At 33.6% G+C, this 27558-nt stretch overlaps 1 protein-coding gene across 2 annotated transcripts; it reads right to left on the minus strand.

Moving 5' to 3' along the window:
* Positions 1–17967: 17967 nt before the first annotated feature.
* LOC106881347 (large ribosomal subunit protein eL43) lies at positions 17968–26657 on the minus strand. 2 transcript variants are annotated; one of them, XM_014931705.3, is made up of 4 exons: positions 26518–26657; positions 25838–25966; positions 20073–20155; positions 17968–18071 (listed from the first exon to the last, which is right to left on the minus strand). In XM_014931705.3, the coding sequence occupies exons 1-4, from the start codon at positions 26518–26520 to the stop codon at positions 18008–18010; spliced, it is 279 nt and encodes a 92-aa protein (XP_014787191.1). In that variant the 5' UTR covers positions 26521–26657; the 3' UTR covers positions 17968–18007. The 2 variants fall into 2 exon arrangements, with proteins under 2 accessions (XP_014787191.1, XP_089213462.1); XM_089357336.1 differs by lacking the exon at positions 17968–18071 and adding an exon at positions 19706–19724.
* Between the last annotated feature and the right edge of the window lie 901 nt (positions 26658–27558).

The following is a 27558-nucleotide window of genomic DNA, read 5'->3' on the forward strand; positions in this document are numbered from 1 at the left end:
AAGCACTCTTCGAAATGTGCTTAGAAAATATTAAATTGATTGTATAAGGTGTATATTATGTTATATTATTTAATATATTATAGTATAATATAATATAAATTAATATTGATAAATGAATGTAATATATATATATATATATATATATATATAGATAGATAGATAGATAGATAGATATATATATATATATATATATATATATATATATATATATATATATATATATATATATATATATGTGTGTGTGTGTGTGTGTATAACTTTGAATTTATATGTATGTTTATATATTATTATTATTTTAGTAAATTAATTATGATGTTTTGTTTATTAATGATATTTTATTAAATGATATAATATTAAAGATTAATTGATCCAAATAAATAATAAAGTAGGCAGATTTTCTTCTACACTATTTTCATTTATATAATACTAGCAGCTAAGCCCGGTTTCACCCGGTCTGTTTGGATGATGTGGCTGTGATCTTTTTCGGTTAGGCATAATCTATAACAGCGTTTCTCAACCTTATCATTTCGGGTCCCCTGTTTCGATTGGAGCCTCCAGCTGTATGAAAATTTCCTGGCTCCCCCACTTGTCAGAAAACAGCTTCAGGAGTTGTGAAGAACAAATTTGTATGTAGTCTGTTTCTGAGAGCTATTCTATTGGACCTCTGTCTAATCATTAAAACATTGATTTAATTATGAACATAGAAAGAAATTATACGTTAATCCCTATTTTTGTAAGCAGTTGTATCCGTAAAAGTTTTATTTGCAGAAAGCAGAAATTGAAAGAAGATATATGAAATGGACATGTGTGTGTGTGCATGCATGCATGCTTGCTCATGTATATGCTAGAGAGAAAGAGTGAGTGAGTGAAGGTGTGTGTCGTGATAATTGCCGTCTTTTAAGGTACACATACATACATAGAAAATGTCATTGTATAAAATGTTTACGATAGTTGATTTATAGAAAAGATAATGTTAAATTTTTGAAATGCAAATATATGAATGAAAATGAAGTTTAGACCTCTACATGGTAGCTAGACCTGGTAGAAATAGCAGCCAAATCTCTCTCAAAACACCCTACTGTCTTAATCCGACAATTCTGCCTATTATGTAGTTTGAATGAGAAACTGTAAGTAAAGATTAAGATTATTAACCCCATAAAGAGGTGAAAGAAGAGAGACAACATAGCAAAAGTTTTGGCTGACTGTCATCCTGTACTCCCCTTGTTGCTAGCGAAATGGTATATGCCAGCTGTGTGAGCCAGTTGTTTTAATGGCAGAACAAACAGGAGAATTCCATTAGAAAAAGTTTTAATCGATTTTCTCGGTAACTATGGGGGCTAGGAAAAAAATACAAACCGCATTCTAATCTATGCACCCGTTCCCACATGTGTGCCATTTTTCACGCGAATCTACCCAGCCGTTTGGCTGTGAACCTCAAGACAAGAAAGAATACGATGATTGCCCATGTCCAATTTATATTATAGATTATGATATAAATCTATATAAGCTATGATTATTTAGATTAAATATATAGGTTTTAATTGGAAGTAATAAAAAATTATATATTAATTTATATATTATATTGATTTATATATATGTAGGTGAATATATATGAGTAAATATATGTATATATTTGCATTTATTTATATATTATAAAATAAGTAAACATAATACTTCGTAAATTATTAATTAATTAGAGAACAATTGCAGTGTGGAAGGTGTTTATAAGCCATTTAAATGGCTTATAAACACCTTCCATGCTGCAATTGTTTTTCTTCTAGCACACGATCTCAGTTCAGGTCGTTTTGCTATGCAAGTACATCACCGAAATAATTAGGGAACGTAATTTAATAAATAAGTTAATAAAGGAAATAAATGAATAAAATTAAATAAATAAATTATATTCTAATGAAATTATAATACGATAATTGATGACATAAACACAAGATTCTTGTATCGTTTACCTATCTTGATCACGTAATACGCATTTTTGATATAATGGATTTTTAAAACAGTAATTTATCTGGATTAACTTGATTGTAAGTTTAAATTAATAATTATATTTATTGTAGTTTCATATATTACTAATAAAATATAATGTAATTTAATGGTATTAGGTATAAATTTTATATTATCTTAAACGCATTTAACTTTGAAAAAAAAAAAAAATAGAATAATATATGATTTGGTACATATTGAATAAATTGATCGTAAAGCTTATTGCATTTATATAAACAGATTTGCCATTAGCTTATAACTAGTAAATAACAGTTTTTTTTTTTTAAATAATATCTTTAGTAAATTTTATTAGAATAATATGTAATTTACAGGTCTTCCATTTTTTTTCAAATGTATGAATACACAAAAATAATATAAAAACATAAATTTGAGTTCATTCTCCTCTGAATAAATACATAACTTTTTATTAGATTATTTAATATTATTCTACGTACACATTAGTACAAATAAATAATAATTAAAGTGGAATTTATAATATTGTTTAATGTAGGCATGGTAAGGATTAAGGATATTTTTCTGAATAAATTTTTATGTAAATAGTAATAATGGGGTTTCTTTATAAAGATATTTAGTAAATTACTATTATAATAATATGTTTTGTGGTTCTATTTCTTTCAAACATATAGATACTTAGACATAATACATTTACATGAGTTTATTTCCTTTTTTAAAAAAACTCAGTAACTTTTGATTGAATTCTTCATGTACACATTAGTACAGATAGTAAATAATGACTATAACATAAATTATAAAAGTAATTATAATATTATTTATTGTCGACGTGGTTGGGACAAAAGATATTTTTCTGAGAAAATTATTTTTGTGTATGGTGTAACTTTCTTAATAGTATAGAACTGAAAGTCAATATTTACTGTTTTACAATAGATTAATAATGAATTGTTTCTGTTTTGAAATACTAACATGCAGAAATATACTTAAATACACACACACATATTTTATAACCATTATATTAGTATTTACTTAATTTAATTTCTTTTTAAAATTTCATTATTCACAAATGCAAACATATATTGATTCACAAATGCAAACATATATTGATTCAGTCTGTTTTACAATTTCAAATGTGATTTTCATCTGGTTTACCCTGATGAGATTCTTACTCAAAATATTTACATAATATGAATTTGTTGTTGGTTTCTGAGTTTAAACTGAAACAATTCTAAATCATTTATATCGCCATATAACCAACATATGTTTTGATAGATGCATTAAAATAAATCCGAGAGGATGAATAATGTGGAACAATGCATCAATCTCATCAGGGAGGATATAAACGACAGTGTGTGTATCAATAAGTCATTTTAACAGATGTAAGAAACTACAATATATGAGTGTTTGTCTCCATTTTCCATTATTCTTATGTTCTCCAAAACACATCTCACTTCTCCCTGGTATTAACTCTCACGCAAGCATGATCACTAATTCTTACGGTGCTTAAGTGACATCTGGCTACCTTGTAATTGTTCATTTGGATCTTCCCTATAAATAGAACATTCATATGTATGTGTTTATATATATATATATATAAAATATATATATATGTATGTATGTGTGTGTATATTTATATATATATATATATATATAAAGTAGTTGTATACTGTCAACTTAATGTGACAGTCCTAATAAGGGAATATACTACTGCTATTTAGCCCTAGGAAGCTGGACCGTTTCCTATTAGGCCTTGACACATTTCCTGTGTCCTTATCTTTGCGAGGGGGAGACAAACTCCTCCACCCAGCTTAGCCTGCATTCAGGGACATGTTTCTGAGTTTTTGCTCATCATCAGCCTGAAGTAGCAAGACTAGCTGGCTGAAGAAGTTTGTCAAGCTTTCGCAAACATATACTATTTCAGTGAAACACATTCAATGATTACAAAAATTAGAAATAATACATTTCTGAAGCGGTCCAGCTTCCTAGCAGCAGTATATTCCCTTATTGGGACTGTCACGTTAAGTTGACAGTATACAACTACTTAATCGCATCACTACTGTTTAAGTCTCTCTCAGAGATTTAGAAATGTATTATTTCTAACATATATATATATATATATATATATATATATATATATGTATGCGTGTGTGTGTGTGTATATTTATTTATGTATATATATATATATATATATATATATATATATATATGTATGTGAAAAGATCCAATATAAGGAAACAAGAGATACATAAGCAAAATGGTATGATTACAACCATATTCAACTTTTCCTTTTTCTTCTCTAGGCTCTTCTTTTTTATTTATTTTTCACTCTGATGAAGATCCATGTTTCAGATCGGTTTTCTTACCAAATATGATAAATATTTTTAGCATAACAATGGCAAAACCATACAACATTGGAAGCAAAAACAGCTATTAGATGGGATGCAGTCTATTTGTATTGAATTAATAAATAATAATTGATGTAAGTCAATTGTCGTTCATCAATATTTCTGCATCAATATTTCTATAAAGAACTATGTTACTACATTTTAACCCCAGGAAAATGTCTTTTTCAGCTGCTTAATGACACACAACCTGTGTCCAATACATTGTGAGTAAAGGAGCAAATCACTTCACTCCAGCTTGGCAAGACCAGTAGAACATGGTTTCTGGGTCTTTACCCTTCATCTGGATATCTACCTACTAGAGATGGCAGTCAATTGTCTCGTGGCAGACAGCTGCTGATCTTGTAACGAACAAAATAGATAGTTTGAAATTCTCTAAAGGGGATATAAGTGGTAATGATACTAGACAATAATGCCTTTTGTCACTATAACATTGCTGTTCTATAAAGAACTATGTTACTATATTTTAACTCCAGGAAATGTCTCTTCCATCTGGTTAACGACTCACAACCTGTATCTGATATATTGTAAGGGAGCAAATCACTCCCCTCCAGCTTGGCATGACCAGTAAACCATTGTTTCTGGGTCTTTACATTTCATGGGTAATCGATACCTACCTGCTAGAGATGGCAGTCAATTGTCCCTACTCACAATATACAAACAGAGAAGTGGCAGACAGCTGATGATCTCATAACGAGCACAGTAGCTAGTTCTGAAATCTCTAAATGAGGTATAGGTAGTAACAATACTAGACAGTTAGGTTATATATACCACTGTGATATGACTATTCTATAAAGAACAATGTTACTACATTTTAACCCCATATACACAACACACACACACACACACACACACACACACACACACACACACACACACACACACCACACACACATGCGCTCACACACACATAAATGCAAAACAAGGTGGAAAAAAATAGTACTCAAATATCGAAGGTAGGGTAGTATGCTTTTTTTATTAAAGCTTCAAAAACATCACAAAAGAACTGCTACTCAGCGTTTCACATTCCCATTTGCCGGGCAGTTGTGACCAAGAGTGGAATAAAATTGTGATGGTAAATGTCATATATAATTTGATATGATTCAATTTGACAAATAATCAAATAACAACTTAGCCCTTGCTGGAACTGACTATACCGATAAAATCAAATATATTTCGTTTTTGGATTTGGTTTGCAAGATTCTTTATGTGTGTTGAAAAGGTTGCAAGACGCAATGAAAATTTTGGAAAAAGAAAAAAGAAATAAGTGGAAATTTTACCAGTGAGTGTGTTAAATTATAAGGCATCAAAATAGAATGACTCACCCCATACACAACAGAATCAAATGTACTCTTAACTAGCTTAAAAGCGGCACTCCGTGCGGACTCATAAGCTGGTTCTTGCAGAGGGCTAATTGGGCCTGCAGCCCAAAATTAATGACTATTAGACAAATGAGTTAATTCTGTAATGCAATCACTTTATTGTTCCAGTCCCAAGTTGAATTCCAGCTGTTGGCTAATTTGTCCGTAAGTTCTTATCTCAACATAAAATTAATGAAGTGAATGTCATTTATCTCCCCCATGATCTCTGACATCATCTGACAAACACCAACCAAGATGGTGTGAATTAGCCAAGCTTTACCTTTCAAATCAGATCCTAATACTGAATGTTCAAGAACCAAATGAAGGGCAGATTTTCAATCCCGGGATCATCCTAATTCCAAAAAGGTATATGTTTATGATCATATACTAGTCAATTACATGGTCCCTAGTGTTCAGCTGGTACTTAATATATCGACCCCGAAAGGATGAAAGGCAAAGTTGACTTCGGTGGATTTTGAACTCAGAACATAGCTACGGCCGAAATTCCACTAAGCATATCATCCAGTGTACTAATTATTCTGCTGCCTCACTGCCTTAATAATAACAACAACAACAAAAACAATAATAATAACATTGATAATAATGGTAATCATAATAAAAATTATAAAAATTATCACGGTATAAATAATATTATTAACAATAACAACAACAATAATAATAATAAATGCCCTGATGCAGTAGATCTCAATGCCCTGATGCAGTACCATGCAGTAGCTCTCTATGCCCTGATGTAGTGTCAGGCAGTAGTTCTCATGGCTTCTGATCTTAACTGATTGGAAGTGTTATCATGTACATTGTTTTGTCTTGGTATAAAAGATGAGCTACAGCAAATATTCTGTTCAATACCACAGATTTGCTTGTCAGTTGCTTGACCTTAACCAGTTGAGCATGTCCCTTAGTGGCTGATATGTGCATCTCTGATCACAAGCAGAAGTATTGTGGGGAGACATCATAACCATGTGTTGAGAGGAATTCTTTGGGGTTTGAATAATTCACCGTTGGAAACATGTTTTGTTCATCATCCTTAAACAACCTGTGTATTCAGAGACCTTTTGAGCAGGATGGGCTACTCGATCTGGTGAAAATTCTAACTGGGCCCCACCTGCAAGGTCATGCGCTGTTTATCTTGATATGAGATCACTATGTTGTGTACATATGGTTGTGGTGCATATGCCTGATGTAGTACCCTCATCAGACGGGTAGTCATGATGGGTATACTGGGCTTCGTATATTTTACTCCAGTGTCACTTTGATGGCATGCACTGCTCTCTCACTCAATAATAATAATAATAATAATGGTGCTGATGATGATGATAGAAAGAAAAGTCAAAGAATGATATAAAAGACAAAGAAAAAGTATCTGTGGCAATTGAGAAAAATATTGCATTCTAAGTTGAATGCCAGAAACATAATTTCAGCAATAAGCTCTCATGCAGTTGCAGTAGTTTGATTTGGTGCTGGAATTCTGAAGTGGACAGGAAGATAAGAAAGTTCCTAGCAATGCATGGAGCCCATCATCTATATGCAGACACTGATCACCTATACACAAAGAGAGCAAATGGAAGAAGGAGACTGATGAGTGTGGAAGACTGTGTGCATATCGAACTTGGGATCCCAAAGTGAAAAAAACTTGCTAGTGGCAGTTAGTGATAAAGACATTTTGAAAGCAGGGAAAAAGAAAACAACAAAGCAAGTACTACAAGAAAGACATGAAAAAGCACTATACTAAAAGGGACTATACAATCAATACCATGTAACCACAACTGAAGTTGCTGGAGCACATAGGCAGGGCTGGTTGAAGAATGGAACTCTGAAAGATACTGGCAGTGCAAGACCAAGCTTTAGCCACAAATTGGAGGGTCAGCCTTAGAAATGAGCAAGTGTCCCCACTGTGCCAAATCTATAATAAAGTTGACAAAACCATTGGCCTTATTGTGATTGAATGCCCTCAATTTGCCCAAGGTCAATATAAATTGCGGCAACACAATGAGGTAATGAGAGTGCTACATTGAAAAGTGCATGAAAAGTGGGGCTAAAGAGAGGCTAGATGTGGCATGAGCACAAAGCACAGAGAGTGGCATAATCAGAGACCTACAAAATCCTGTGGGATTTGAGCTCACCAAGCTGGACCTAATGGTGGTGGATAAGGTGAACTTCATGTATACTATAATTGATGTTGCATGCCCCTTTGACCTATGAATAGTCAAGAAGGGAGGTAAAAAATAAAGTGATGGCTGCTGCAGCTTCCCAGTTGGTTCAGTGCATTATTTCCTGCAGGAGATAGGTTTGGAATATATAGATAAATTAAGAAATGGAGTTAAATGCAGGTGTTATTCAAATCTTTATACTTTCGACATATGGTTCGAAGAAAAGATTGGTATTATTCCTGAATAAAATGATGTAAAACAATGTAATCATCTCGTCAGGGAAAAAAGAGAAACAAAACACATCAATAAGCCATTTTAGTGTCAGATACTCTTCTCTAGCCCTATTTTACTATGACTATAAATTTGCCATGTCTACATAAAAGAACATGCCTCAGGAGATGCTAGCAAGCTAATGGTATGTAGGTGCTAACCAGAGAGAGGAAGGGCAAGGATGACTTAAACTATATTATGATTATCAATTAAAAGGGGCCTAAAATAGAAAACGAAGGAGGTCACAATGAGATCTAAGTGGGCATTAAGGGTACAGGGGTAAAAAATGTTTATCCAAGTTTAGCAAAATTTATATATTATCATATTTTGTATATTAAATAATAAAAATTTAGAAAGGGATTTAAGGACCAAGTAAGAGAAGGAGGATAGATGAAACAATCTATATATATAGGTATGTATATATATATATATATATATATATATATATATATATATATATATATATAATCATATAAACTGTTTAGCTGCTTGTTTCTCTGGAGACTGCCAGAATGATGTGGACACCTCTGATGAGAACCCAATAAGATTCGCAAATTGATTAAGGTTGTTCATAATTTTTTTTCAGTCGGTAGAGAAATGGTTAAAATTTGCCCTGTTTATAATTATACCATGTGTTACATATACATATATTATATCATACCTTGATACTGTGTGGACTAAGATCCCTGTTGACAGGCTGCTGGTATTTATAGAGTATTAAACACGTTTGGTATGCAAATTAGGGACTCCTTCATAGAGTATCTGCTGCATTTGTTGAGTATATAAACATTTTGGCTGCTTGTTTTTCTGGAGACTGTCAGAATGATGTGGATGCCTCTGATGAGAACTCAATAAGGTTTGAAAATCAATTAAGGTTGTTCATCGCAAGTAGTTTTAGAGATATTAGAGATTTTTGGGTATAAATACCCTAAACAGTGTATAATGGGAAAATATTCTGAAAATAATCTTAATCCTGAAAAGGAATAAACTCATATCTTTTGCTTAGACAATGAGAAAATACGAGTTTTTTTTTACATTAAATCTTTCTATTTTCACTTTTGTTAAATACAATATTTTAATCCTTCAGAAATATTTTTAAGTGAATGTGATTTCAAAAATGTAAGTTGTTTGTACAGTAAGTATTTATATTTAAGCTTTCTTTAAATAGACAATATTTTAATGTTTTTTAAAATTATTTTCAAGTAAATAGCATTACAAAAATTTTTTTGGCATATTTAAAAATATTTTAAAGGGAAAATACAGTAAATGTTTCGTAAAAGACCCATTTGTAACCTCAGTGTGAAATAGTTTTTTCCATAGGTTTTTTTATGAGTGTATTCAATATATCTCACTGCCAAAGATTTGGCTGCTATTTCTAGCGCACCCTGCTACCATGTAACAGCTATTTGCGATAAAGGACCTGAAATACCTGTTATGTGGTTGCAGGGCGTGCAAGAAACAGCAGCTAAATCTTTCCTTTTCTGGGGAAAGGAGCCGTTTATGTGTGATTTCAATGTCATATTCATTGAAAGAATGCAAAATAACCTGAAAAGAAAACAAAAACCTCTATTGCTGGGAAACTCAAACTACTGTTGGGTCATCAGTAGTCTTGTTTTGTGTGAGTGGTCTGTGTGTTTTAATGTTGTAGTGAGAGATCAGCAGCTATTGTGACAGGTGTGAGTATGGGTGGTTGTGACAATGTGTGTGTTTGTGTTTTTGCATGTGGGCATAGATGGGAGCAGTTTGATGAATGTCTGAGGGGCAGTCTGAATGGTGTGTGGATGTGTGTGTTGGCATGTGTACATAGATGGAGTGGGAACGTGTGAACATGTGTATGGGTGCGTGTGTGTGTGTTCGCTTGTGCATGTGGGGATGTGTGTATGTGTATGTGAATGAGTGGAAGTGTATGTATGTGTGTGTGGAGGTACATGTGCATTCATGTGTGTATGTATGTATGTGTGTGCATGTATGTATGTGTGTGCATATATGTATGTGTGTGTTGTGTGAGTGGAGGTATATGTGCATGTGTGTGTATGTGAGAGGGAGAGGGGTGTGGTATAGGAGTATGAGATATAAAGATTAAAACAAATAATAAGTAGTACAAATAATACAAATAAGTAGGAATTGGTAGAATAAAACCACAAAGGGAAAAGATTATATGAACAAATCAGTGAAAGAAATAAAATAAAAAAAATAAAAAAATAAAATATAATAAAAATTAAATACAAAAATAATAAATAATAAAATAAATAAAAATAACATAATAAAATAGATAAAAAAATGATAAAAAGATAGAAAATAAATAAAAATTAAATAAAAAAAAACAAGAGCACTTGGCACAAACCTCTGCCAAGGCATCACCAATGTCCTCTCAACGATTAGCCGGAGATGATTTTTAAAATGAGAATATCTTAAATAAATTCGACTGCTCTCACACTCACAAGCGAGAATACTAAAAATGAATCCAACTGCTCTCAATAATTAAGTAAAAAAAAACAGAAAAATAATCCAGAATCCTTGTCCCGTGGGATCTAGCTGGAGGTGATGGAAGGCCTGTAGGATCCTCCGATGAAGGGGTAGGGTGGAGGGATGGAAAAGGGATGTGGTTGGGGGATTGATGTGAGGAAGGAGAGAGAGTGGTGGTGGGATTGATTTGATGAGCATGGGTAATGGCAGTTTGGGCAAGGGTGGATGGGTATCTGCGATGCATGAACAAGCAGGCCAGGTACTGGGGCTGGATCTGGAAATGCTGGTCCCGGCTGCACAGGTGTGAGAGGTAGAGGAACTGGAAATAGGGAATGGCCCGTTTGGTGTGGCAGGGATGGGAGGAGGAAAAGTTGAAGTAGAGGTGGGAGTCTGTGGGTTTGAAGAAGACAGAGGTGATGAGAGAGTGGGAGGGAAGATCAATGGAGAGAAAGATATCCAAGAAGTTTACAGAAGTGTCAGAGATGGTAGATGTAAATTGGAGAGAAGGGTGAAAGTTAGAAATGAAAGAGCTGAAATTGGAGAGTTGGTCCGGAGAAATACTCATACATACACATACCTATTTATGTACATCTATGCATGTGCATACACATGCGTGTGTGAGTTTATGAATGTGTGTGCATACATGTTTGTTTATACTTTTTAGATCGAGGAAATCATTTTATTGAATGTAACATATATGCCTCTTTGTGTGTGTGTGAAATTGATAAATATAATTTACGATAAAAATTTAATTTTATTTCATTAAAATATTGGGGAATTGAGAGCTCACTACAGTTCGCCTGCAGTTAGCTGCCTCTGACTGTCAATCATTGCCACTCCATTTGTTGTTTTACTCTTCTTTCCCTAGTGTCTTCAAAGCCTTTAAATGTTATCTGCCTGCTTTAGCATCTCTCACTGCCACCTACTCCTCCAACTCTTGTTTTACTCTTCTTTGCCTACAGTGTAACCGATAAGGACACACTTTGCATTTTATTAATATAAGATAGTAAAAATGATCTAAAGAGTGCAGTGAACTTGGCATATATATCTGTGCGTGTGTGTGTATGTGTCTGCTAAGGCACCATCTTGAAGATATCCCAGTTCTTATTTGGTCTGGTACTTACTCTATCATATGCTGAACTGCTAAGTTATGAGGATTAAACAAACTGACACCAATTGACAAGTACTAACGTGCCTGTGTGTCTGCATACGTAATGGGCTTCTGCAGTATTTCTGTCTACCAATGCATTAGTCAACCCATGGATATAGAAGCACTTGCTCAAGGTACACATAGTGGGCCTAAATCTGAAACCACATTGTTGTGAAACTACTTTCTGTGAGACTTATCATTCAGTGTTCTGTGGCAGTTTCTGTCATTGGATTACTGAGGTTGAAAACTAGTTTTTGTAGCTCTTGGATTTACTACAGTATCCTCTCTGGTATAATGAAGATCAAGATTGATTCTAGTGGGATTTGAATTTAGAATGTAAGAGTGTAAAATCAGAAACTTGTAAGCTGTTAAGTCTCATACTATACTGTTTTTTTCCATTCTATTATATGTCAATGGATGGAAAGCATATTTGATTATCTTTGATTTATTGCAAATTCTATCATATTGAATATATTGATTATATAAATTTTTTAAAAAAAAGATTGGAGCCAGGTATAGACTCATTTACTTGTTTCAGTCATTTGACTGTGACCATGCTGGAGCACTGCCTTTAGTCGAAGAAATCGACCCCAGGACTTGTTCTTTGTAAGCCTAGTACTTATTCTATCAATCTCTTTTGCCAAACCGCTAAGTGACGGGGACGTAAACACATCAGCAGCGGTTGTCAAGCAATGTTGGGGGACAAACACAGACACACACATATACGACAAGCTTCTTTCAGTTTCTGCCTACCAAATCCACTCACAAGGCTTTGGTCGACCCGAAGCTATAGTAGAAGACATTTGCCCAAGGTGCCACGCAGTGGGACTGAACCCGGAACCATGTGGTTGGTAAGCAAGCTACTTACCACACAGCCACTCCTGCACCTATATGTAAAAGAGCTGTGGCAGCCTTGTGTTATTGTAGTTTAAATGAATGTAATTGACAATGAATGTTGGCAGCACAGAAGCAAAGTTGTAAAAGGAAAAGCTTTCCATACAGAAATCAATTATGTCACATTTTGCATATAATTTGTTTCGATATGTATACAGAAAAGATAGATGAAAAATCAATAATTAAAATATATAAACATGGTTTGGACACTCAAGCATTATATACTTAGGAATATAGTTTCACCTAAGTTGCTAACGAGAAGTTAGTAACAAGATCTAGAAGTCTTATATTCTTACAATATGCTTTGGATTTTTCTTCCCATAGACTTAAACCCCTAAGTTGCAGTTAACATTTTAGAATACCTAAATATATTCCTTGCAAGGCGGTGACATGGCAGAACCATTAGCACACTGGGCAAAATGCTTAGCAGTATTTTATCTGTTTTTATGTTTTTTCATCCTTTCGGGGTTGATAAATAAGTACCAGTTGAACACTGGGTTGATGAAGTTGACTTATCCCCTCTCTGAAATTGTTGGCCTTATGCCAAAATATAAAACAAATATATTCCTTACAGTGCTGTTTTTATAATTAGGATGCTACACCTTCAACTATTTTAATATTATACTGCCGTCAGAAAATCACCGACTACTTAAACTTTATTTTATTGAAACTTGGCCTATTATTGTTATACTATCTGATCTCTTTGATGCACACAAAATATATTGCATGGCCAGTTTTTACATTCTGAACTAGTAAGTGCTCGGCTCTGTTTTAATTTTTGGCATTTCATCAAAACATTGCAGTGATGGAATGCCTAAGCTTTTCAAAATCAAGAGAAGACAGAATTTAAGATGCTGATATTGCAATAAAAATATTTGGATTGCTTCATCATAACAGTTGGTGCTAGGAAGGATATTCACTGCTATATTCTTTGTTGCATCTCCTGTACAATGTACAGGATTGATTATATTGACAAGTATTAAAGTGTCCATCACAATATTGAAAAAGAGGACCTTGGAAATGATAATGAGGTTGATAACAGCATTGGTGCTGCTGAAAATGTTATTTTATATGCTTATATATGTTTATGGATTTGTATTTTGCAGATGACCATGAAACTGATATAGAGCAAGATTTGGCTGAAGGTCTTGGAGAAGAGATGCCATCATTTGATGACCACACTGATGATGAATTGCTAGATAACAAATCATCAGATGTAATTCAGTTTGTGCCAACACACTTTGATTCTGATTCTGATGATGGAGAATTTGGTTTAGATGCAAGAACTGGTAGTACATCACAAAAAGATAACAGTGTAGACATTGAACGGAATATTGCAGAAAATATTGTAGCTCAAGCAATGGGATCCATGATGAAAATGGCTTTAAAGGGTTTCTCAAATCCTGAGGCACCTGATCTAGATCAGCAAATGTCAGATGAAGAGAATGAACTACATGAGTATGAAACTGCAACAGTTAAACGAAGAAGGAAAGTTCGACCAACAGCTACACAAGATTATGTAGAACATAGTGATACAGAGTTGGCTGATGACTTTGAGTTCCTTGATTCAACAGAGCTTGATGACCACTGACAAATATTATAAACAAATGTCACAATTTAAATTACAACACCCAGATGACAGCATCTTGTGATAAATTTCATGCTTTGTTTATATGTATTTAAACCATGTATATACATATATATATTACCATGTTGCATGTATATATACACATGCACCTAAAATCATGTATATATGTACATGTATGTATAGCTGTGAATATATATTTTTGCGTATGTGCATGTACAGGTGGGTATTCTCATACATGTTGAACAAAATGAAAGAAAATTTGCTTTTCCGATTACCAAATGGTGACTATTTTTTAAAAGCAGCTATCAAATTCACCTGGGAAAAATCCCCATTTATTTTTAATGTAAGATATGAACTTTTCCCTGTTGTACATGATAATACCTTTTCTTAATGTTTATCAAATAATTTCAAGTTGGGCATTTTCACTTAAAATATTTTTCTTTAAATTGTAAATAGATTTTTAAAATGAACTTTATTATTAATGAAAATATGCAATGTATATTTAAGTTTGAAATTTATAAGGAAAGGACTCATCTTAAATTCAGATTTCACTCTGAGTGAACCTTTTTTGGAAGATTATGATGTGTTATTCAGCATCAAAACCCAATAACACTATTGAGGGTATTATAATTTAAATCCTATTCCTATTGCCATTGGACTGGCATAAAATTCCAGTATCTAACTTCGGAGTGAAATCTCAGTTTGTTAGGACCTCGTTATTGAAGTTGATTACATAGTCAAAGTAAAACAGCTGTCAGTCCTGAACATCTTTTAATTTTAATATCTCTGCCGCAATAGCTTTTGAAATAATTAGCAGTTTTATTGTAAGAAAGGTGATAACCAGTGTTAGTCAGTCATTCTTATACATTGTTGCTCATCTTATTTTCTAAGATGTTTCTCCAAATTGTGAAGATTTTGTGTTTTCCTTTCTGAAGATTTAAAAGTACTAACACTAATCTTCTCTCTCCATTCAGTTCATTTTTAACTTCATAAACAATATATATCTTTGTGGGAAGATGGGTTGGGTAAGCACATGAAAGAAATGAGAAAGCTAGTATCTTAATATGGCCTTGTTTAACCTCTCAGTAAAGTTAAATAATTAGTTATCATGATAGTATTTGCCAATAGTTCAAAATCATTTCAAAAGTTAGATTTAATAACTTTTTGAATGTAGAGTTTCTGCTCTAAGACAAATATAGAAATTTCTCTAATATACTTGCCAAGAGAAAATAGCCAACTATCTTTATACATGTCTATGTATCAACATATAAGCTTCCTTATTCATTAAATTCATCCCCAAAAATTATTTCAATCTACAATTTTGTAGAAAATGCTGTTCTGTTTTGCCAATTAAAATAAGGATAAGGCAGATATATACGTACTTTGTCATTAGAAAGTGATTAACTTTATTACATTGTAATGTTTTGGGAAATAATTGTTTACTGTTTCAGACTTAGTTAACCATCTTAAGAATTTTTTTTAAATGGCCTTATTAGATGAATTTATGTAGAAGATAGCACTTTAATTATCTACTGTTGATTAACAAAACGTATTGTGATACCTTTGCAAAGAAAAATAAATTTTTAAAAAAATGACTTGATTTCTCTCCCTTGTCTCCAATGATTTTCTTTCAAAATCATTCTTGTTAGGAGAGCTCACTCCAACATGGAATGAATTTAGAAACTTGATATCTAAATCTTTCATGGTTAAAATTGTCAGCACTTTGTTTTTAATGTTACATATAAAAAAAAAAAAAAAATCAGCTTGATTCCCACTTAGTTTTAACAGTTCGAACACCAGATCAATATAAGTTCGTTGTTCCTTTCAATAGAAAAAGGGCTACAAATTACTCTGCTATTCTCCAAATATATACCCCTCAATCTGAGGAATCAATATTTACTGTGATTGAGAGCAATGATTTGAACAGTTTAACTATTGAAACTGGCAGCTTTTTGTGATGCTCGCTAGTCACCACTTTTGTACCCTCTCCTATGCTAGTATGGGTTGGACAACACTCATTGAGACAGTATTCTAAAGCTGGATGCCCTTCCTGTTATCAGCTCTCTTTTCCCTGATCTTAAGCATGGTGGCCTATTCAATTGGATGTTTTTACAGACATATATAGTGTTCATGTGGAACATGTACAGGCACCATAAAAACTAGATACTTGAGAAATCAATTTTCTCAGATACCCCAGCTCTTTAGAGGTAGTGGATAATTTCTGCTACTTAGGGGACCAAATTAGTGGTAGAGGAGGATGTACATTGAGTAATAGCTAGAATAATAGGATCGAGAAAATTCAGCACTTTCACCTCTGTTGGCAACCAAAGGTTTCTCAGAGTGAAAGAAAGATTATATGATGCATGTATGCAAACAGCTATTCTAGGATTGAGATATCTGGTGCCTTGCTGTACTCAAGAAAACCCAACCTCCACAGAAGTGTTAAGGCCACATCCCCTGGTTAAGAGGATTAGCCTGCAAGAGTCACATAAAAGCAACCAGCATGCAGTTAAGTGGTTGGCATTAGGAAGGGTATCCAGCCATAGGAACCAAGCTCCTACAGTGGATTTTAGTAAAATTGAAGAATGGGCAGTCATGATGTTCCTCTTTCTGCAAGGCAGAAATCTATTGTGAAATGAAGGCAGGCTTCCCATCTTACTCCACAGTGAAAATCTGAATGTCAAGGTTTTGAACTGGTCATTTCAAAGTCACATATGAACCCCAGACAAGACAGCCAACCTTCAAGACCAGAGGACTAAGTGAACGCTGTGCACATCAGGTTTCACTTGGACTGCTGGGTTTCAGCTAGTCTTAGTTGACTCAGGGAGGATTTCCCGCGAAAGCTTTCCACAAAATAGGTGCCAAAATACCTGAATGCAGAGAAGTGCATCAGGCTGATTTTAAGGCTCATTTAATCACCCTGGATGAAATTTGGCTTTATCATTATGATCCCCAGACCAAGCAGCAATTGAGTGGTGTCACAAAAGTTCACTGTATCCCAAGCCAGCTGGAAAGATACTGGAGTAACCCTCATAAAATACATGCCAAAAATGCAGAATATGTCTATGTTGGATGAACTGTGTAAAGCTTTAAAGCAGAAATGCCATGGGCAATGCACCAGCACATGAAACTATGGAAAATGTGACATAGGATTTGAATTGGTAGACCACTCACCTTACACTCCTGACTTGGCCCCCTCCAACTATCACCTCTTTCCACAACTAAAGAAACATCTCAAGGGAACGAAATTTCACTCTAATTTGGAAGTGATTGTTGCTAGCGACCCAACCTTCTGAACTCTTAACAGGACTTATGACAGCCGCCTATGCAGTAGGAACACCAAAAAAGCTTGTGTAGTTTGTCTTCCAAAACAAAGCATTGGTCCATACAAGACATTTGCTATAGTTTCATGGCAGGAATAAACCTGAAATTATATGGTTGCGAAGCAAATTACTTAACCAACTAGGTCAAAGACCAGCTTTTTCAGGAAAGTGGGTATAGTTAATACAAGAATTCTGGAAACATCAGGTTTGAATAGAAGGCTTTCCACCATAACTGATTTTGTATTAACTTTCTCGAAGTTGGCAACAAGACTTATTCAAAGAGTAATCACATCACATCGAGTTTACAGTAACTTCAAGAGCAGAGAACAAATAAGGACAATTCAAAAATATCTATATGAAACCAATCAACCATATAATTTTTAAAATATTTATTGAACAGGAAAACCATTAAGTTTAGGATTCCTTCATGTCCCGCAAACGTCTTATGGCACTACGAACTGTAACTGCAGCTGTTGTACTGAAATGTATAAAATATAATTAATCAGAATTATTTAACAAAAAATAATGCTCTATATATTTGACTTAACTTTTATAATACTTGAATATTTTAGAAGTGTAACTAAATTTAAGGATAAACACTTTAGCATCTACTTTTCAATTCATGCATGTGTCAGATGAAACAGTGAAAGTATAAATTCTAACATTTTGAAGGTAAGATTTTTAAATGAAGAACTCTAGTTCTCTGACTTGTCTATTACCAATACAATGTCCTCTTCATGGAGAAAGATTAAGATACATCACACACAATGTCTACTTTTCAATGCTTTAATGGGTCAGATGAACTTGGCAGGATGCTCTTCCTGTTGAGAATATTTATGGATCTTAACCCTTTCGTTACCAAACCGCCCGAAAAAAATTTTGGTTCATGTGACCAAGCCGCCCAAAACTGCCGGTAATCACCTATTCATATTTAAATTAGAATATCCGAGCAAATCTCGTTAGTACATTCGTGAAAACACGTGTAAACAGTTCAGCTATAGTTTTGTACGACGATCAACGTGTTTCTTTAATTTTGTGAATTTTGGGAGATTTTTTTCAAAATTTGTAATCCTGACAAAAAAATGGATACAAATTTTATTCTGTCAAGCAGCGAGTCAGAATTCGAAGGATTTTCCGTTGAAGACCTTGATAAATCTAACTCTGTAACCGAAAAAAAAAGCACGTGGTATTTGATAATGAATCTGAGGTTTCATTTTCCGAAAATGAAAGCAATGAATCCGAGAGCTCCGATGATAGCGATAAAGAGAATGAATTAGTACCTGAATGGAGTGAAAATTTAAAAACTCCTTCTTTCAGTGATTTTTCTGAAGAAACTGGACCAAGTCACAGTCTGACCCAGGAGAGTAAAGCTTTAGACTATTTCTTTTTGCTTTTTCCGATGTGCCTATTTGAATTGATTACGGCGGAAACAAACCATTACGCTAAATGTAAACAAAGCGTAAAAAAGGATAGTTTGTGGTTTCCCATAAACTTGAATGAAATTAAGGCATATTTTGCCATAAATATTATTATGGGCATTAGAAAGTTACCTAGAATAACAAATTACTGGAGTAGTGATGAACCCTTTGGAGACGAATATGTCTCAAGTATAATGACGAGGATACGGTTTTTAAAATTGACTCAATATCTACATGTAAGAGACACGAGCAGTACACCAGTATGTGGAAAACCAGACTTTGATCCCTTATTTAAAATAAGACCCCTCATTGACTGTGTTCAAAGCACATATAAAACAGTTTATAGATGAGGATATGGTGGGCTATAAAGGCGGAGTGCGTTTTCGACAGTATATGCCAGGAAAGTGCACAAAATGGGGGATCAAAGTTTGGAAAAGATTTGTGAATCAACTACTGAGTACTGCTCTGGATTTTAATTTTATACTGGCAAAAGAGAGTAATAAATCCAGTAATGTGCACAACTCTTCTATAATAATATTTCGTTGTATACCCAATTGAATATTAGCTAATAACCCATTTTCTATAGCGATGTTTGAACAAAAATTTAAATAATTTTATACTTTGTTGAATTTACCTGTATTTTCCTGTAATTAAAGTCACTTTGTGACAAAAATTTTGGTATAGAATTGGTTGAGAACCTTTCGTTAAATTATCTTCCAAAAATCACATTAATATGTTGATAAATAAAAAAGTTGTTTAATGAAACCAGCCTAAATTTATAATTATGTTAGAAATTAATTGAAACACATAAGGGGTGTGTAATTTGGTTAGAAATATGGTAACAAAAGGGTTAAGGTAATATTTCTTCTAACCCTTTGAGCACTAAGCAGCTCAGGTTGAAATTTGTGTGTATAAACACACAGCTGAGTCCATTCTTTAAAACCCCATTAAATATTTAGAAAACATCCCCCTTTGGCATTTTAGCATTGGAATACGAGAATATAGACATTTAAAAAATTTGCACCCCTCCAACTAAAAGTAAAAAAAAATAAAAACCTTACCTATAAGACCATGCACCTCCAGCTACAATTTTTCTACAAGATTTACAACTCCAGATACCAACAGCTTTCCTTTTCACAGCATCCTAATAAAAAGAAATCCAAAATGAATAAAAATGATTGTACTGGCATGTAGAAGATGACTATAGGACAATGTTGAGCAAACAATTTTTTCTTGGAGGGGGGGGGGGGATTCCCTCAAATCCTGAAAGCTTTCTTCAGTGAACTTAGTTTATGGCAAACACAAGCTCCAGCATCCCTAATGCCTAAGGTAGGATCCAACTTCTGCAAACACTCTAGCACAGACTTGCATCATTTCTCATATTGATACAACTGTTATGAACACCAAACCATTTGCTATCTGAACTGCCTGCAGTAACGAATATCCTCAATTACAACCACACTGGATTTCTAAACCTGCCATTTGTCAAGTCTGGCCACCAACTCAATAACTAACCCCATGTCCTCGAACCATATTAACAAAGCAATCACCACAAATACAAGCTCTTCCAATTAGAATGGCGAGCAAATCTAAAAAGCCAATTGTACCAGCTGCTTAAATTTTGCCAAAAGCAATGTTTACACCTTTGATACCAAGCAAATTCTTTGTCATGTACAACACTCAAGCAAAATTGCTAGCCTATAGGTTCAACTCATCATTTGGTGTATTGCCTTGCCTGTACATTATTAATGTTAATAACTGACTACATGCATCTATAAAGCAAAATCTGTGCTCAATAACTCAAAGATGCCATCCATCATTTTAACACCATGTTCATATGGGTTGGATGAAGTTTATTTAACCCTTTCGTTACCAAAGCCGCCCGAAAAAAATTTTGGTTCATGTGACCAAGCCGCCCGTAATCACCTATTCATATTTAAATGAGAATATCCGAGCAAATCTTGTTAGTACATTCGTGAAAACAAGTGATTATTTGTGTAAACAGTTCAGCTATAGTTTTGTACGACGACCAACGTGTTTTTTTTAATTTTGTGAATTTTAGGAGATTTTTTTTCCTAATTTGTTCCTGTTGTGTTTTCAAAATTTGTAATCCTGACAAAAAAATGGATACGAATTTTATTCTGTCAAGCAGCGAGTCAGAATTCGAAGGATTTTCCGTTGAAGACCTTGATAAATCTAACTCTGTAACCGAAAAAAAAAAGCACGTGGTATTTGATAATGAATCTGAGGTTTCATTTTCCGAAAATGAAAGCAGTGAATCCGAGAGCTCCGATGATAGCGATAAAGAGAATGAATTAGTACCTGAATGGAGTGAAAATTTAAAAACTCCTTCTTTCAGTGATTTTTCTGAAGAAACTGGACCAAGTCACAGTCTTACCCAGGAGAGTAAAGCTTTAGACTATTTCTTTTTGCTTTTTCCGATGTGCCTATTTGAATTGATTACGGCGGAAACAAACCGTTACGCTAAATGTAAACAAAGCGTAAAAAAGGATAGTTTGTGGTTTCCCATAAACTTGAATGAAATTAAAGCATATTTTGCCATAAATATTATTATGGGCATTAGAAAGTTACCTAGAATAACAAATTACTGGAGTAGTGATGAACCCGTTAGAGACGAATATGTCTCAAGTATAATGACGAGGATACGGTTTTTAAAATTGACTCAATATCTACATGTAAGAGACACAAGCAGTACACCAGTACGTGGAAAACCAGACTTTGATCCCTTATTTAAAATAAGACCCCTCATTGACTGTTCAAAGCACATATAAAACAGTTTATAGATGAGGATATGGTGGGCTATAAAGGCCGAGAGCGTTTTCGACAGTATATGCCAGGAAAGCGCACAAAATGGGGGATCAAAGTTTGGAAAAGATTTGTGAATCAAATACTGGGTACTGCTCTGGATTTTAATTTTATACTGGCAAAAGAGAGTAATAAATCCAGTAATGTGCACAACTCTTCTATAATATTTTGTTGTATACCCAATTGAATATTAGCTAATAACCCATTTTCTATAGCGATGTTTGAACAAAAATTTTAATAATTTTATATTTTGTTGAATTTACCTCTAATTAAAGTCACTTTGTGACAAAAATTTTGGTATAGAATTGGTTGAGAACCTTTCGTTAAATTATCTTCCAAAAATCACATTAATATGTTGATAAATAAAAAAGTTAGAGTTGTTTAATGAAACCAGCCTAAATTTATGATTATGTTAGAAATTAATTGAAACACATAAGGGGTTAGAAATTTGGTTAGAAATATGGTAACGAAAGGGTTAAGCAAATTTTCTATGCCCAGGTAGATGTCCTTCCTGTTACTAACTCAAACTCATATCTGTTTCCAAGGAAGGTAATAACACCTATCTTCCACCTACAAAATCCATTCACAGGCCATGGTTAGCTTGGGGTTATAATGGAAGAATCTTGCCCAAGGTGCTATGCAGCAAGACTGAATTCAAAACTGAAACTGTGTGGTTGACAAGCAAACTTAACAACACAGCGATGCCTGTCTGCAACTATCCATATACAAACTAAATAATCATTTATTATAAACATCAACAAATGAGCCAATTAAACAACTGTGTGGTTGATCAATTTGCTAGAAATAACAGCCAAATCTCATACTATGCTAGTATTAAGGAAAGGGTAAAAATAGAATATTTTTTGATTTTGTTCAGCTCTATGAATTTAATGACTTTTTTTAATGCTTTTATCTTGATACAAGTAAAAAGGGCACTATCATGCTATTAGCTGTCAGAAGTGAAAGTGCTCACTGCTAGTGAAGTATCTGTCTGTCTGCCTGCATGCCTGTTGCTGGCCTGTCGATTCTGGAGAGAGCTATATGTCTGTGTGTCTCTCTCTCTCTCTCTATCTATTACTCGAAAGTTCGCGCGTCCGCGCTAGCTAGTCGTGAGTAGAAAACACAAATTTAATATAAAAACATATTTCCTGAAATTGCAAATTATTTAAAATATAAAGATATAATTTTCAACAGAGAGAATTTATCAAAATAGAAAACAAATGAAGTTTGAAGTTTAAAAATAATAGGATCGACCACTCACGACTAGCTAGCGCGGACGCGCGAACTTTCAAGTGATAGATAGAGAGAGAGACAGACAGACAGACATATAGCTCGCTCCGGCCAACCAGATAAGCCTTATGTTCTGAAATTTAAATTTTGAAACAAATTCAAAATTTAAATTTCAGAACATAAGGCTTATCTGGTGTATGGCCCAATTCAAATAGGTAGAAGACCTAAAACAAATGTGTGTGGTTGGGCCTTTAATAGCCACATTGGCATATTAATATTATTCATGTATGCATATACATGTACATGCATGTCATTATATGAATGGAAATACATATTTTTTCCTCCAGTGCTATTTCAATACACACACTAGAGACAACTCACAGGCACGATCCATCTAAATTTCCTCCAGCCAAGCATTTCAGAATCAAATAATTATTTTAAGTCATCTTCATCATGAACTAAATTCTCTCTTTAGAGACAATATATCAGATGACATTGCGCTTTATCAAAGTAGAAATTAAAAACTTGTATGTTGATCTACTAAATGTTTCTTCTATTTCAACAAGAAATGTTTACCTTCTTGCATATACACCTATATTTCAATGAAGGAAAACATTACTTATTCCAGGCATAAAACGTGTCATGTAAATGGCATAACAGTTCCCGACTCAACAAGCTATGACCAACAACCTCAATTAGAATCCGTATGTAGACCCTGAGAAGCATCATCTTTCAATATGTTAAATCATACATCTTATAAAATAAAGATTTTCTGCACTTGTAAATAAACTATATATATTAAATAATTTGCAATTTCAGGAAATATGTTTTTATATTAAATTTGTGTTTTCTACTCACGACTAGCTAGCGCGGACGCGCGAACTTTCGAGTAATAGATAGATAGATAGATAGAGAGAGAGACAGACAGCTCGCTCCGGCCAGTCATGGTATTAGCTGTCAGAAGCCAAAGAATCGACAGGCCAGCAGGCAGACAGACAGATACTTCACTAGCAGGCAGTGAGCACTTTCACTTGACAGCTAATAGTGCCATATATATATATATATATATACGATGCAGATGCCAAACCAGCAGGGGGACACTGCTGATCTCCCCTGTTCGAGGGTTATAAAGGACACAGGTTTCGTGTGTCACATAGCTAGCTAGAGGCGATGGCTTCTTGGAGCTAATTCACGGCAGCTTTCGTCCTAATTTTGGGACTGCCATGCCATGTTGGCTTGGCGATAACTATTAATTTCCAGTACCGCTGCCGTAGTCTCCTTTAGAGAGACTTAGAAATATTAATAACTCTATATATATATATATATATATATATATATATTAAAAAATTGGGAATGAATTGTTTTGAGTTCAGAATTGCCATTATCTTCGTCACTTTCGATTTTGTCTTGTTAACTGAAAACACTTGTGTCGAAGTGGAAGAGGCAGGCAGATGTGTGTGCATGCGAACGTGTTTTGTTTTGTGTATTTACGTGTGTAGAGGAAGCTAAAAACAATGTTGCAATTTAAACTTGAGAAAAACCTTGCATATTTGTTCTTACCTGCTTTGTTTGTGTATGCAAAATCTGTAAATTTAAAATTGGGGAGGGGGTGAAATTTGAGCCCCTTATTAAGCTTTATAACAATTATTAAACATATTAATGCTTGTTTCTCATAAAATGGTGTAATTGTTATTTACAATTATTTAAGGCAAAGACAAGTAAAATGCAAATTCTTTTCACTTTAATATCTTTGACTACATTTAATTTCGATTTACATATGTTCATCTATTTGCTACAATCTCTTCAAAGTAAACAAAATCAAAATTTTTAATTGGGAGGAAGGTGAAATTAAAATTTTTTCTTATTTTTCCACATTCGTAAATCTCCAACATCTAAAATATAGGAATCCGAAAAATTTTCGGATTCTTAAGTTTTATATGTCGGAGATTACGATTATGGAGACCCTCCCCCATGTTTTAGATGACAAATTCCGAATATGCAAGAAACCACATTTTCAAAATTTCATGTCTTGTCCGTTTAGTAGTTATCTCCCCCTTAACTTCTTTTAACTTTTTGAATATACCTAAACTGAACAATTACCTTTTTTTTTTTTTCGAAAATTTGAAACTAAAAAATTTTTCTTCAGAATCAATCTCCGTATTTTTCCACGTATTTCGCAGGAATAAAAAACAACAAAAAAAAACATTTTTTCCGCGAGCATTTGTTCTGTTTGAAGAGGAAGCTAACGGGCATACGTGAGCGCGAGCGAGTTCCCGTTTTTTTTTTGTGTAATGTAGATATACCAAAAAACAACGTCGCATTTTCAACTTGAGAAAAGCCTTGCACATTTGTTCTTACCTGCTTCATTTGCGTATGCAAAATCCGTTAAAATACAAGAAAACGAGATTAAGGTCGAAAAAGCCGTATTAGTTATGTTTTTTTTTTTTTTAAGATCCTAAATATTGCAACACGCTCACACACACGTACAAGACAACACGTGCTCACAGAAATTGACTGAATCCGAAAGAATGCCAATAAACCTTTGAAAAAAAGTGGAAAACGAAGAAATTGCAGGGAGGGGGTTGAAATGCCAATTTATTTTTTACAGATTCGGAATCTCCGTGGCCGAAAACGTGGGTTTCTGTAGGGAAAAAAGAAGTGGATGGAGGTGTAGTAAAGGTCCGCCAAAAATTGGTTGCCTATAAATCCCTATATTTGCAACTTGATATTGGAACAGACGGAAGCGACGAAAAATTAATAAAATGCTTACCTTGCCACAAAATTTGCAGGTATATTTGGCATGCTGAGATACTTCCATCTTCTTAACCGTCTTACGCAACGAGGCACCATACCGGGTACCATATTTACCGCAAATTCCGACCTTTTTTGTACGTTTAGCCTAACAAAACGGAAGAACGCGAGAAATATATTGCCAGTAACTCAGAATGAACAATTTATCCCATACCATTATAGTTTCAGACGAAATGGTATAATCAATTGCAATCCTATTACCGCTACTTTAAATACTACAAAACAAAGATAATAGCAGTGTGGTTTTGGCTCACGAAATCTGAAAAGTTTGTTACTGTTAACACGAAATCAACTAATAAATTTAACAATGAATGTCTTTGGAAATAGCTAAAAGATTTTCTAAAAGAAATAATATAAATACAAGGATTTTCTAAAAGAAATAATATAAATACAAGGATTTTCTAAATATATGTAGATAATGTTGAAAAAAGACATTTTCACATGCAAAATATAATACATGGTTGAGCACACCTCATGCTGTGGTTACATAAATCAACTTCTAAATTATAATTACATAAAAATAATAAAATTAACATATGCTAGCGAATTGATTGAGACATTTCATATATTTTTTCAATAATCAAATCTCTGAAATTACAAAGATTAGTCGAGATAAGCAAGACAAATACATATACAAACCATTTCTAGAGATTACTGAAACGGAAGAGGAAGTCGTTAAAATTGGTACCTGGGATGCAAATTCTGACACAGCAATTGTTACGTACAAATTTATACTTATTTTTAAATATAACGTCATTGAAGTGAATATAAAAACATAAAACCAACTTTAACTATAAAGAATACATTGTTAAAATTTTAGTATAATTATATTTATTACCGAGTTGACAACTAGATATTATCAAGTAGAGAGGGTAAAAGGTTTTTGCATTCTTATTTATACTACATTTCTTCTTAATATATAGCAAATATCTGTTTTCGCTTTTACCCCTTTAAAAATAACTCCTTTGAATTTATAAATATAACCACAAATATTTCTCTTAAACCATGTGGCGCATATCAACATATGTGTTCCCTGTTCACAAATTTCTTTCTCCCTAACTTTCAGAAAAATGGATATATTTGAATGAAATTTTTTACAAATACTTTTTTAAATGGTATGGCGGATGTAGTTAAACTGATTCACAAAATCAACCCCTTTTAATATTGCTCAGATTGCTTTCAATTTTGGTGTATCGATGCTACACTGAATTTTGATTACAATCAGCCAATTACTTTATCTCGTAAATTAAACAATCTGATGTTATTTGGAATTAAAGTTAGGAAAATTTGGGTAATTTTAGCCAATCAACAGACAGCGAAGCATTTACAACTTGTTACCGTGACAACCGCACGTTGTGTTCTGTTGATTCTTCACACCACAAGATTTACTTCACCCACGTGTTTTGTTTTAATAAAAAAATATATTTATCATTTAGAATTTAAATTTAAGTATTTTTCATCAATTGTCTTAATATTTTACATATTCTTCGCATATATTTCGTGAAGTTTTTCTGTGTTTACATTTGTTGCAACGAATGCCTTTCAGTTTAAACTGAGGTCAGGCCATAATGAGCCATTCTGTATTTTTATTGAAGATGTGGGACAACATTATTTAATGTGTCCTTCATTTTAAAAATGTTAGAGCATAGTGTGAAGGTGATTTAGCTGTTATTTCTAGCA

Source organism: Octopus bimaculoides, chromosome 9, assembly GCF_046866305.1.
Source record: "Octopus bimaculoides isolate indiv1 chromosome 9, ASM4686630v1, whole genome shotgun sequence".
Classification (NCBI taxonomy): domain Eukaryota; kingdom Metazoa; phylum Mollusca; class Cephalopoda; order Octopoda; family Octopodidae; genus Octopus; species Octopus bimaculoides.

Bases quoted from the DNA above. Each gene is read 5' to 3' on its own strand.
- LOC106881347 (XM_014931705.3), bottom strand. The intron at 20,156-25,837 runs GTAAGCATTTTA...TCTTTTTATTAG, and splicing joins CCTGCAAATTTTGTGGCAAG to GATGCTGTGAAAAGGAAAGC. The intron at 18,072-20,072 runs GTAAGGTTTTTA...TATACATTTCAG, and splicing joins GGAGGTGCATGGTCTTATAG to TACAACAGCTGCAGTTACAG.